Below are 14671 nucleotides of genomic sequence, written 5' to 3' on the forward strand. Positions count from 1 at the left end.
CAGCACAGGAGGGGAAGACCCTCTATGAGATGGATTGATTCGGTGACTGGGGTAATCGGGATGGGTGTGTCAGAGGCGGTGTGGTTGGCACAGGATAGAGCAGGGTTTAGAGCTGTTGTGCATAGGGTGGCTATGAGTCGGAAACGACTCGATGGCACATAACAACAACAACATCTATAGGAAATGATCTTATTGTAACGGACATCAAGCTTCTATTATATGTAGTTCTATGATGCATAAGCTATGATGTAAGTTTCTATGATATATGATTTGTTTGGGTTTTTCCTCCCTTCTTTTAGCTTATATTTAGGATGCTCTTGTGGCTTAGAGGTAAGAAGTTGCACTGCCAGCCCAAAGGCCAGAAGTTTGAATCCACCAGATGCTCCGTGGAAGAAAAGTTGGCAGTCTCCTCCTGTGCTATTTACTGCCTCTGGAAACTCACCGGCAGGCCAGCTGTGAGTTGGTTCTGATTCCATGGCACAAAACAACAGCTTCTACCATAACAACAGCAGTTTATGACATGTTGACTCTGAGAGAACACTGTCTGGCCACACCAGTTAGCCGCCGCTGCCCAGCTGCTTCTGACACGAGTCCATACATGTCAAGTAGAACTGTGTTGCTGGGTTCTCCATGGCTGCTCCTTCCGGCAGGAAATGGTTAGAACTTCCTGCTGAGGGCTCTATGTGCAAAGCTCTGCAGATGCACTCAGATCGTGAAACAGATCTCTGCAGTCTTTCCTATGGGCACGAAAATGCTGGTCCAGGGGCTCCAGAATCTGAATCAGTCCCTGTTCTTAGGCTTCATGAGTTAATCCCACCTCCTCCTGTGCTCTTACAAGCTTGCTGGCCTTTTTAATAGTCTTGGTATTAACAACGTGATCAATGGAGTCCAGATACCATCTAAGACAACTGTAACACATGTCAAAGAACATAAGTAGGAACAATCTCCATACGTCTTAGTTTTATTCACGTATGTCTTAAGTTATCATTTTTAAAAAGAGCAAAATTATCTTCATGATGTTTAGTAATATCAGTTAAGTAAAGAAAATATATATATTTTTAAAAAAAATATTTTCAGAATATAGTTCATAGAGACATCAGTTCACAAAGTACTGTCATTTTAAGATAGGATATTATTTAACATAATCATCTGTGCATAAAAAAGATGTGTTCCACTGGGAAAAAAAACTTCAGTCATGGACCTCTCCAAAGTACTAAAGAGCAAGAATTTCAGACTAAAGACTGAGGTGCACCTGACTGAAGCCATAATCTTTCAATTACTTCCTATGCATTTATAGTCGGATAATAAAATAAGAATGACAGAATAATTGATGCCTTTGAACTGTGGTATTAGAGAAGAGTACCGGATATCCTGTGGGCTGCTAAAACAACACACAAATCTGTCTGGGGCAAAGTGCAACCAAGAAGCTTCTTAGAGGCAAAGTTGGTGAAACTCATCTCATCTACATTAGGCATGCTGTCCAGAGGGGCCAGTCCTTGGAAAGGCCGAGGTTCAGCGGTCCAGCAGGATGGACAGATACAGTGATTACTACACAGGGCTTGTGCATGGCAGAGATTGTGGGGATGGTTCAAGAGAGGGCAGAGTCCAGATCGGCTGTCAGAGGGTCACTATGAGTCACAGTGGACTCGATGGCATCTAATGACAATAGTAACAACAAAAATGATAACAACAACAATAACAACAGTAATAACAACAATGGTAACAACAACAAACCTCCTTGGGCCTCTCCTTTGTGATTACTTCTGTGCTGTAACGCTGGCTTTGTCCTTCGTATGTTTTAGGGTTAGTTCTCCTACCGTTTCATTAATGTTGTTTATTCTCAATACGTGTGATGCAATAATGGGCTGCTTCACCCTCTGGCTTTGACTTTTGCTACATGGCTGGGTGGGAACATGCAGACAATGTGTGTAGACTACTCACTAGGGAAATGGTCAGTTTTGCCATCCTGCCAGGGTTAGGAGAGGAAAATGGGAATCTCTCAAGCAGCATGGATTCTTCCATGAAACAGTGAGTGTAGGGCATGCACTTTGGGATCAGAGAGACATAGCTGCAGCAACAGCAGCAGCAGCATCCATAGCAGTAAACCAGGGACTGAGGTGAGACACAGTTGACTGAGGACTGCCACCCCATGCAGGCAGAATCAGGGGGCCTAGGCCCAAGCTTGTTGGAGGTCTGAGGAGAAACTGAGACACTCCAATTGGCAGGACTAAGGAAGCTTTGTAACACTAGTCTACAGTGTTGAGCTCAACGGGCCCATAAGCATACCTGAGAAGTTGTCCTGCCTGAAAAATCCTATCCTCTTTCCAACCTAAATTAGAATCTGTTAATTTCGCTAACAAACCATATTGTAAACTTTATGTGGACACTTCAGTGAATTAGTGAACTCAACAGCCGAGCAGTGAGAGGACTGGCAGAGACAGCTGCAGTTAGAAATGGAAGAAGTAGGTATGGGGGCATGTCTGACTTCAGAGGAATTGGTTTTGTGCTGTTGATGTTGATGGGGACCATTCTCCCTTGTGACACAGCTGCCTCACAATGCCTGCACTATTTCTCCAATACCTTTCCATGAAATTATTTTCTTCTTGACTTTGAGCAAGTTTCTTTTGTTTGTGACTCAAAGAATTTAGCAGATGCAATTTTTACTATGTAGTCCATTTCCAGTCTTACTTTATAAAAAGGCTCCTCGTGGTGTACAGTAACTTAACAATTCTTAAACTTGAGAAGGCAAAGAATATCCAGGAAAGTCATATTAACACATAGATTTCTAGGTCCCAGTCCAGTAGTTCAGTTACCAGGTGATGTTGTTATACTGGTCCAGGAGCCACACTTTGAGAATCAGGGCTCCAGACCTATCACCTTCCCACCCATAACCTGGCGTGGGTATGGTAACCAACAATCCCAGTTTTCCAAGCACTGAGCGGTTTTCAGAGAAGCTAGACTTTCAGTGCTAAAACCAAGACAGTCCCTATACAAGGCAACAGCAAGAGCTATACCTGACAAGAGACCTTCTTCGCACTACTCGCAGGTAACAGACATATGACTATGTCCATTCTACGTTCCTTCCTTCCCCCCATCAAGGGAGAAACTGGAAGATATACTCAGAGGAGCCATTTTCAAAGGATGTCTCTTCTTGGGATAGGACTTATATTCAGATATAAAAAAGGTCAGACCATGATTTAGGCAGGTAAACACGGAGGTCACTTAATTTGTTTGTAACAGTACAGGCTGAGAAAAATAATGACTACAGTACCTGGTCCTTACCTTGAGATTACCTGAGGAGAACATGCTGATGTAATTGTTCACCATCTTAAACACAAATCCCCGGTCCATAAACGTAAAGCATCGCTAAGAAAGAATGAAAACTCAAGTTCAAACTTTTTAAAACTTTAAGCATAATTCAAGCAGCAGATCATCTCTGCATGAACAGAAAACACATTTGTTATGTAAAACGTCACAATAAAGCACATAAAATGATACAATATTCCAAGATTTTAAAAAAAATTTAAGTAGACTGAAATAGTCTAGGTTTGTTTAGCTAAATGTGGTTGAAATAATATGCACGTACACTTTTCAGTCTAGCTTGCTTCGTTTATCTAAGCCTTCTTGGGGTTTGTTAGCTCATAACTTTTGATTCCTAAACACCATCCCATCATATCGATGCAGTACCTTTTGAAACTTTTTGGACCGCAGTTCTGTTCTGACACACATGGGGTATTCATGAATTGGAAAGTACTTGCCAGCAACTGGTTTGGTTTATATGCATCCATCACCATTAAGTTTTGAATAAACAAACTACAGGGGAACACATTATTCCTGAAGCACAGAACATTTACACTATATAGGTTGTTGTTGTTACGTGCTCTTGAGTTGAAAATGCCTCATAGTTGAACTTCCAGCAGATTTTCAGAGGCTGTGATCAGATAGGCAATTGTCCATCTTTTCTCCTTGGAGCAACTGGTGGATTTGAACCGTATGCCTTTGGGTTGGCAGCATAATTCCTTATCACTTGGTCACTTAGAACTCCTTCTATACAGAGTTGTTGTTGTGTATCTTTGATTTGAAACCGACCCATTGCATAGGAGGTTGCCCATTCTGACTGATTGTCCTTTTTGATGTTTAAGGAGACATGCCTTATTAATTTTTTAAACATGTTTTCCTAATGAACTGAGTCTGCTTCTTCTATCAGATTTTCTCCAACTTGTTTCTAAAAGCTAGCGGTAATAAAGCAATCATTACACACACACACACAGAAACACACACACACACACACACACACACAGACACACAGAAACACACACACACACACAGAAACACACACACACACACACACACAATGGCTCAATGAAGAGAGAAAAAGCAAATCAGAATAATGTTTGCTGCCACCTGCATAAAATAATCTGGATAAATACACTCAAACTCAAACTCAATTCACAGCCATCAAGTCAGTGCCAAGTCAAAGCTGAGACTCCAGAGGCAGTGAATGACACAAGTGGAGACTGTTCCTTTTACTCCTGCAGAGCAGCTGATGGATTCGAACCACTAATGTTTGGGTTAGCAGTGCAACTTCCTACCCACCAGGCCACCAAAGTGCTGGATATACTCAAGTAAGAATTGTGATTCAGATTGTTCATAAAAGAAAATACTCATGAAAGCTAAATATATAATAATAGACTTCTCAAATCCAATCCACTTCAGGGAGAGAAGAGTTGGAGAAATGGATAACGATTTTGGCATAATTTCTGTAAAAAATATTACTTTTCTGTGAAGTAATAAAAGGAAAATCTTTTTTAAAAAATATATAAACACACACAAAAACCAAACAACTAAGAGCCCTACGTGGTGCAGTTTGCATTTGACTGCTTCTGATGGCATAACAGCTGTATATGTGATTTCTATGAATCCTGCTACACTCGTGGTTTTCCTCTTTGATCATCCTGTGTTGATCTTTAGAAAGTGCTCTTCTATCCCAACAAGTGGAGCCCTGGTGCAGTCAACAGGGAGTCGGTCCTGCGAACCCAAAGGCTGCCTCTCTCGTGGTTCTAATCCACCACCAGCTTTACGGAGAAAAGACGGCCACTCTCCTCCCACGTGATCTACCATCCAGGAAACCTGCGAGGGGCCAGCTATGCGCTGCTTCTCACCCGACGGCAACAACATTTTAACATTTTTATTCTACCAATTACCAAGTACGAAAGGCAAATAGAACTTGGATATGGACTCTTTCAACCTCCTTTTTAGAGACCTGCATCATGTTTGTTGTTTGTTTTTTTTTTAATTTTGAGATGACTACGGAAGTTGTTTCTTTAAAGACATTTTGTCATGCCAATAATACCTAATCATATATTCCTTTTATACAGTTCTCTCCCTGGTCTGTTTCAATACCATGTACATTATTTATCCCCTCTTCTCAATAGTTTCCACCTCACCCTCATTTCAGTCCTGTTTTATAACAGTGGCATTATGCCATAGTTGTCTTTTTGTGACTGAGATATTTCATTCAGGGTCACCCATTTTGTATAATATTTCATGAGTTCTTTGTTTTTCACTGCTGTATAGTATTCCATAGTGTGAATGTACCACAGCTTCTCTATTCATTCATTTGTTGATGGGCACTTGGGTTGTTTCCAGCTCTTTGCTATTATGAACAAAGCAACAAAAAATATGGGTGTGCATATAAAAAATTTTAAAAAGATATTTTGCTTCTAATTTGACCATAAGTCATTTTTGCATATTTTCTTCATTTGTCAGTAATTACCAGCTAGCTATCAAAAATAAATATTGAACCCATACAGGTTTTCAAATATGGTAAAAGATAGGGATATCTAGGGCCTAGGGATAGCATTGTGTTAGGGATATTAGTTGTTTGTTTTTCTCTCCAATCACCTTTTCTCTTAACCTTACACATCCCTGCCACTTCTTGGAATCAGAGAAGATACAAAATAAGATGTAAAGGACTGCAGAAAAATTTTAAATTTAAGATGAGAAGAAATATAACAAATTATGAAATGGATTGAATGTATTAGAAAATAATTCTGTGGCACTTTAAAGATTAATTATCCACCTGCCTCCAATGATTGTTCACTTGACATCAATATTTATTTCTAAATTCTTGCAGCAATCCAGTATGCTTTAATGTTTTCTATAAAGAAACAAGGTCAAGGTTATAGTTGGCAAAAGGAGTAAAAGAAGAGAAGCATTACCTTTTTTAGTGAGCACATTGTCTATTAAATAATACTGATAACTCTGCACATTAGCTTTCATTTATGACTCTGCATTTTTTTTCTTCTAAATGAATGCTTTGCCATCCAAAGAAATAGAGGGAAACTGTCTATCCTTCTCCATGGAGCAGCCAGTGGATTTGAACCGTGTTCCCTTTGGGATTATAGGGCAGCTTCTTGCCACTAGGCTATCAGCACTCCCCAGATACAGTTAGTACTTTTATTTATGTTAGTAAGCTTTAGCTCAAATGTTTTAATTATCTTTCCATTGTATAATCAGGAGTGATAGATATTACAGCAAAAATTCGAAATTCTATCTTACATTTTTATTTATTTCTATAGCGAATTTGAAATCTGACATAATTTGAAGGCTAGAAATAATTAAAAAGAAACTCTACAATGCAATTTTCTTTTAAATTTAACATTACACAGATTCTTTTAATCTTTGCTTTAAAAAGAATTTTAAGTATTGTGGTCTGATAACACTGAAATAGTTACTTTTATTTAACTTACCCTCATCTTTTTCTATGAGATTCTCATTGAGGAAAGAAGATATTTTCAAGAGGAAAGACAGACAAATGAAAGTACTTATCTAATATGGTGGTTTTGACTCTTGATTATAGATAGAGAAATAAGCTTTTTCTCTCTCATATAGACTGTTAAGGACTTAAGAACTGGCATCCCATATCATCCTACCTTGAGAAAGCTGGCAACGCTGTGATTCGCCCTCCTTGTTTCCTCCACTGCCTCTTTGTATTTCCAAATCACGTGGTCACACAGAACCATCACGAGAGTGTCCAGTTCATGCAGGTAGGATTCTGGAAATCTTTGAGCACGGGGAAGCTATGGAAAAAGATAGATTGTTTTCTTATAATAATTTGTTGTTGCTGTTACGTACCATTGAGTCACTTGCTACTCATAGCAACCCTGGGTACAACAGCCCTGAAACCTACTCTATCCTGTGCCAACTTCACTGTCTCTGATACACCCACTCTCATTACCCCAGTCACTGTATCAATCCATCTCATTGATGGTTTTCCTCTCTTTCTCTGTCCCTCCACCCTTCCAAGCACGATGTCTCTTTCTAAGGACAGGTCCCCCCTTGCAACACGCCCAAAGTATATCAGATGAAGCTTCAGAATCCTTGCCTCCAAGGATCAGCCTGGCTTCACAGGATGAACCTGTTTGTTCTCCTGGAAGACAATCGTATATTCAAAACTTCTCCGCACCACAGCTCGAAGGCATCAATTCTCTTTCTATCATCCCCAGTCATTGTCCAGCTCTCTGATGCATAGCAAGCAATTGTGAAGAGTATGGCCTGGATCAGGCACACCTTAGTCTCCAGACTGATGTTGTTGCTCTTCAGTATTCTGGAGAGGTCCCTGATAGCCGACTTTCCCAGTGCAATTAATTCATCTCTTGATTTCCTGGCTGCTGGTACCAAGAGTGTTGTTTGTGGAGCCAAGCAAACTAAAGCTGCTAACAATCTCAGTATCTTCACCTTCTATCATGATGCTGCCAGTTGGTCCAGTGGTGAGAATCTTTGTTTTCTTGATGTTGAACTTTAATCCATATTGAAGGCTGCAGTCTTTGATCTTCTGCAGCAAGGGTTTTAGGTCCTCTCCTCTGTTTCAGCAAGCAAGATTATGTCATTTGCATAATGCAGGTTCTTGATAAATCTTCCTCCAATTCTGATGCCACATTTCTCCTCATACAGCCCAGCCTCCCAGATTATCTGTTCTGCATATAGATTTAAAAGGTATGGAGACAGATTACATCCCTGGCGCCCACCCTTCCCAGTTTTGAACCTTCCAGTGTCTCCTTGCTTTGTTCTGATGTCTGCCTCCTGCTCTAAGTATAGGTTTTGCTTAAGCACAATCAAATGTTATGGGATTCCCATTCCTCTCAGAGTCAGCTACAGTTTGTTGTGATCCACACAGTCAAATGCCTTTGTATAGTCAATGAAACACAGATCGACATTCCTCTGGTACCCTCTGCTTTGAGCCAAGATCTGTCTAACATTAGCTATAATATCCTTAGTGCCATAACCTCTTCTAAACCCAGCCTGCACATCTGGAAGTTCTCTGTGGATGTACTGCTCCAGTTGTTTTGGGACAATTTTCAGCAGAATCTTGCTTGTCTGTGCTGTTAATGATATTTTTTATAATTTATGCACTCTGTCAGGTCACTTTCTTTCATTGGGAATATTAAGCCTGGGGTAGGGAAAACCCAGAAGTCTTAATTAATTGTATATAGTGTTATATAAGTATAAAGTCGTTTTGAAAACTTGAAAGCAACAATGAGTTGATCTCCTTTAATTTGTAGGCTGTAATCTCTATCATTTAATGTTCCATTCCATCCATTTCCCAATTTTTCACTAAAATGAAAAAAGAACGTATTATTGGCAAACTATCAATATGTGTTGTTGTTGTTGTTGTTGATTGTTGTAGACTCAAGCACGACTCATAGTGACCCTTTGAACAAAAGACCTGAAGCCTTTCTATAACTATTGTTGTTTCTCAAAGTTCATACAGTTTCCAGAGGCATGTTGTTTAGGAAGTGGATGGCACTCCTGCTTTCAAATTCAAATAATAATAATAATAATAATAATAATAGTTAAGGATAATTTAAATAACAATAAATGATAGAGGTGTGCAATGTAAAATGGGAACATTTTCTTTAATCCCACATAACTTAATTCTCTTCCCCATTCTTTCAGGAAACCACTACTATTAGTGATTTAATAGGTATTCTTCTATATATTTTTCAAAGTATACGAATTTTGTGTTTAACGTAACTTCAGTTTGTTTGGTGTTTTTGCTCACCATCCCCGGTAAACAGCGTCAATAAACCAGCGCATGAGTAACTGGATGAGTACAGGTACTGGTTTGAATTGTTCTGGATTAAGTGCCAAGTTTCGCTTGTCCTCACCCCGGGGTCCCAGACTCTGCTGAGCCGGTGCTGGTGGAGAATTCATTCGGGGTACACTGGGCACAAGTTCATGTGACCACAATGTCCTCTGAGACTGCATGACCACGTGCTTGCCCTATACCTTGAGAGACTAAACAAGCAAACAAGTTGCTGTCTAATGAGTTGTCACTCAGGGCTACCCCAGAGCACTGTCCTCCGGAGGGTTCCATGACCGAACTTTCAGGGTTAGATTACCGGGGTAGTTCACTTCTGTGTGAACTCAAATATCTCAGTTTTAGATTCTGAGCAAGCCAACATTTTATACCACCCTGGGCCTCCTTGAGAACACTCTGTGGACCCCTAAAGGCCACTTTTCCATCCAAGAGTCCATCCTCCTGTTTGGAGATCTGCCTAAAAACATAATGCCAGCAGCTGAGTTTTCCTCATTGCTTCCAACTTCTGCTATTTACAGAACTTTTCTGCAACACATAAAAATGAGCCATTTATCTTTACAAGTTGCATTTAAAAACTAGGCCCACGGACATTGTCACCTTAATCAGAAATGCAGAATTTGTAGTTCCCTGAGCTACCTAGTTCTGAAATTGTGAGACTACAGACCATGAAGGGTGAAGTTCTAGACAGGAGCTATATAAAACAAATCATAATTTAAGAGAGGTTGGATGGAGTTAGGTTTGTATTTATATATTTAAGTTGATTCACTGTATAGGCATTTTAAGGATCTAATGGCCACATTTTACATGTATTTAAAGCCTATTTTTGAAATCAAGCCAAATAAATAACAAATAAGCATGATCAACTTAATAATGTACCTGACTCAGCACCTAAGTAAATTACCCCAGTTCATAGTCTAATTGATACAGAAGCTGCCAGCTTCAAGTGCAGCCTGGAAAATGTTGTCTCTAAATAAGCGATGTCTGGCATGGTACTAGGCCTTGGGAAAGACAGAACGCTTGGGGATGGGACACAACCTGAACATGCATCTAGAACTTTCCATGATGTGCTGTAAGTTCTGTCAGACCCACCTAGTTAAGGAGTTCAGGAGGCCTGGGAGCAGCCCAAAACCGTTCTTACCTGAATCTTATCTGTATCAATCAAGTGTTGTGCCATTGATTTTAGGATGACAGCAAAGAAGAACCAGGAATGCTGGTGGGGGAAAAAGATACAATTAATAACCATCCTAGAATAGCAGAGATAGGGGGTAGATTTGGAGGTGAATGAATAGGCAAGAAGCAATGGGGACTTGAAGAGACAAGTGAAAAAAGGTATAGATTAATCGTAACTAATTATATAGTATATGCACAATGTGTATGTGTGAATATATAAAACACAATGTACATGAACGAAACACAATGTTTGTGAATTACTGTATGCAAAGCAAAAAAATTTAAAAATATATATTATGCTATAAAAAGTTAATAATTCTATACTTCACAATTCTAAATGTAATATGCTCAAATGAAAGTGTTTCACTAAGTTAAAAAAACCTTTTTTTGTAGTAAGAGGAAACACTGGTGGCCCAGTGTTAAGAAGCTGCGCTGCAATCCCAAAGGCACACAGTTTGAATCTACTAGCTGCTCCAGTAAGATGGGCAATCTTCTCTTGACAGTGATTTACTGCCTCTGAAAATCTGCTGGAGGGTCAACTAAAGGTCTATTTTGACTCAATGGCACACGACAACATAGTAGGCCTACTCCTAAAATTTGTAGGCCTTACATGAGAGCACAAATGGAACACCCAATGTCTAGATAGTCAAGAGTTGGAATTCAAACTAACAAAGTATTAAATAGAATATGCTCTGTCCTCCTACTCTGACAAAAATACCTTTATAACAACTTGGAATTCTGCACCAGAATATGGAGACTTGGGAAAGCAGAGTCAGTCCTGGTCACTCCCTTTCTTCTCATCAAGGCTCCGCCCCACCCCTCAGGGCTCAGAACTCACTGTGTGCCCCAAGCCTCCACATCCAAATGCTGTTCACAAATCACTATCCATCTGCCAAAGGCCTCCGGAGTCTGAAGTCACACTCAGGTATCAAGTCCTGTCCTCAGAAGGATGGATCTAGGGAAGGGGTCCAAGCCATTCTTGGACTTGGCCTTGAAGTTCTTTGGGCCATGGTCAAGTATTGTATTCTACATCTGCTCAAACCCCTTTAATGGGTCCCAGTTTCCCTGAGTAGAAAGCAAATCCTGATAGTATTCCACAGGCTGTCAAGCTTCCCTGGCTTCTTTTTTCCTCTGTTACTCAGCTTAACCCCGATGGCTTCCCAGCCATTCTCTGTACACATTAGGCTGCTGATGTCTTGAAATTCATACAGAACTCTGCATCTCCCTTCAATGTTCTACCCCAAGAATCCACATGACCCACTCACTCACCTCCTTCATGCCTTTTACTCCATTATTGCCTTCTTGACCAGCCTGTTTAAGAGTGTATATCTCACTTTTCAATTTAGCTTCTCAAAGATCCTTACCCATTCTGTCTCTTTCCCTCATACTACTGCTCACTTTTGCATTTGTTGGGTGTGTCTTTAAAACTCCACAGGGCCCTCGGGCCAAATTTATTAATGCTAGCATTCATATTCTTTAAGTGGTACAGTAGTTTTTCTATTTGCTGTTCTGAATAAGCTGGAGTTGCTGTGATGCTGAACACTGCACCATAGATGTGTTAAATGTCATAATGGTTTCCCATCATGGATAGTGTTTGGAGGAACTGCCAGATTGATTCAGGTTTTGAAGCAGGAGTGGCATCCATTTCCTAAACCAGATGCCTCTGGAAACTCTATAAACTCTATCAGCATAAAGAAATAATGTTCATTGTAGAACAGAGTGCAGGTCTTTTTTTCATAAGATCGCTGAGTTGTGTTTACCTGATGACACATAGACACTACTAACTGAGACTAGTGTTGTTATATTTTGGAGGAACATTCTTCTACTTTGTACATCACTCTTTTCCAAATTTACTGTACTGTGATAATCTGGGTTTGCTGTGATGCTAAACCTTGTGTCACTGGGGTGTGAAATGCATAGTGGACATGTTTTGTTGAGCTCCCAGTTGTAAAACAGATTGATTCAGGTTTGAAAGCAGAAGTGGCATCCACTTCCTAGACCACATGCCTATGGAAACTCTATGAACTTGGAGAAATGACAGTAGTTATAGAAAAGCTTTAGGTTTTTTATTCATGGAGTCACTATAACTCGTGTTCAACTAGATGGGCAATCCCCCCCCACCCCACCCGTGTGATTTACAGCCTCAGAGCCAGTATGAATCAATTTAGACTTGAAGGCAGTGAGTGATTTTGAGTTTTATCTACTCTAATGTTAATATTAAGCTTATGCTGGAAATCACAAGAGAAAAAAATATCTATGAAAATCAATCTTATCAATCCAGGGGTTAAGGGTGATCCATCCTGAACAAACACATGACTATCTTTACTCTTTGTTTTTATGCAAACAGGCACAGCCGTGAACTCAACTATACCCATGATTATGGAGACAGCTCTGGACAAGGCAATGCTTCACTGTTTTGATGGTCTCCATGAATCACAACTGACTTGATGTTAACTAATAATGTTGTTGTTAAGTGCCGTCGAGTCGTAGGCAACTCGTAGTGACCCTGTGAACAAAAGCCCTCAACACTTGTGTGATTTTCACCCTTTCTCCAGATTCATAGGGTTTCCCGAGACGAGCTGCTCTACGGAAGTGGATGCCATTCCTGCTTTCAAGCTTGTTTTAATTGCGGAGCGCCACTAAACACTGTCTGCCATGGGTAACCATTAACACACTTGACACATCAGTGTCACAGTGTTCAGCTTCATGGCAACCACGAGTTATCTCTGTACAGCAAGTGGACACACCAGGGCTATACGACCTAGAAGAATGTTTGAACAAAAACAGTGAAAGACAGGCTTTCTGTCCACGGGGCCGACTGATCACTCTCTACAGCAATAATATCTTTTTCCTTACCTTCAGCACATGCTTCACTGTTGTCGCATCATTTGATTTCAAAAGGCCAGTCACATTTTTTGCCAGTTGTTCATGGATGGTTCTTTCCTTGTACGTCCTGGTCTTGAATACGAACTGAAGGAAATTCAAAGAATGAATTGCTAGTGGAAGACTTTTTTTAAAGCTTCCAAACATGGTACACTAGTAGCCCACATCTTGAAATTATTTGCTCATGCCAGGCTTTATCATGAAAGAAATGAAGGCCCAATGACAAGAGTAGAACACACCTGTTCCTAGTTATCTCTCTGCACAGGTGGGACCTCGATCATCTAAGCTCTCCTTGAAACTCTTTCGAGACACGGAGAGTCAGAGGGCAATTCAGCAGGTTCAGTGAGACATGGGCGGCTTTGACCCACCTACTTAGAGGACACATATCCCCTTCTCCTTCCTTCCACTGGTAACAGGTGGCATGGGAGCAATTCTTCATCCTGAAAGGGGTAGAGCACCCACTCAAACAGCCAAGTGGGAAAAGAGGGTGCCTTCCACAGGTCAGCAGGGAGCTCCCAAAAGAGCCAAGTGAGTACCCTCTAATTCATAGACATATATCAAGGGGTTCATGAATACTAGCCACCAGTAAGGTATCAAATCCCTCTCATTTTTTTAGCAAAAATAGATTGTTGTTGTTGTTGTTAAGTGCCGTCGAGTCACAGGTGACTCATAGCGACCCTATGAAGGAGAGTCCTCGACGCCTGGGTGCCTTTCATCCTCTCTCCAGGTTCATAGGGTTGCCGGAAGCAAGCTATTACGGAAGTGGATGCCACTCCTCCTTCCAAAAATAGATTAGTTTTGATATATACTACTTGGTGCTTGTGATGGTTTTACTCTTCAGTATTTTTCTTTAAGGTTCTCAAGCCCAGTTTATATCACACATACATAATTATTCTCAATGATATTATTTTACGAGTTGGTTAATTTTAAGGAAGGAAGGAAGCCTATCATCATGTTTACATTCTGGACTTCACAGCAGTTAAGAGTGGAGGCAAACAAGAAGCTGACTCAAAGCAGAGAGACTTTCCATTAGGATCCAGAATTAGCTCTCTGATCTTTATGGTACATGGTATATAACACATTGTAATGGGGCCAACTTCTCCAAACTCACCCTAGAAAAGGACAACGCAGACAGATGCAAAACTAGTGAAATTCAAAGAACGATACGATTTCCCCCCAATGATGATTCATGAAAATAAATTCACCATCAATCACGTCATCCTATCTATGTGCACTTAAACTCGAGCTCATTTGAACTACCTCTGAAATAATTTCATTTTTTATATTGCGACTAGAACACGGCAGAGCCACAAATCACTGTGCAAACAGACTGACTCTGGACATACATTATTGAAAGAGACATGACGCCTGCTGTACATTTCAGATACCGAGGATGGGGTGAGTTAGCATTTAGCATCACTGAACTTGAAATGGTGTTTAGTTAACATTTAAAGAAATATCAATAACATTGATCACATCTTTCAAGGGCATCAAAACAGGTATTGGTTTGAATTC

General features: G+C 40.3%; 1 protein-coding gene across 1 annotated transcript in view; it reads right to left on the reverse strand.

Moving 5' to 3' along the window:
* DOCK10 (dedicator of cytokinesis 10) overlaps nucleotides 1-14671 on the reverse strand; it is a 286066-nt gene that overhangs the window by 73154 nt on the left and 198241 nt on the right. The window contains exons 26-29 of the mRNA XM_006890320.1: nucleotides 13130-13243; nucleotides 10242-10313; nucleotides 6936-7082; nucleotides 3283-3366 (exon numbers count right to left, since the gene is read on the reverse strand). Coding sequence (XP_006890382.1) covers nucleotides 3283-3366; nucleotides 6936-7082; nucleotides 10242-10313; nucleotides 13130-13243 — 417 coding nt within the window. The remainder of the gene's footprint in view (nucleotides 1-3282; nucleotides 3367-6935; nucleotides 7083-10241; nucleotides 10314-13129; nucleotides 13244-14671) is intronic.

The sequence above is a fragment of the Elephantulus edwardii genome, unplaced genomic scaffold (assembly GCF_000299155.1).
Source record: "Elephantulus edwardii isolate Elephantulus edwardi_28Jun2011 unplaced genomic scaffold, EleEdw1.0 scaffold00087, whole genome shotgun sequence".
Lineage (NCBI taxonomy): Eukaryota > Metazoa > Chordata > Mammalia > Macroscelidea > Macroscelididae > Elephantulus > Elephantulus edwardii.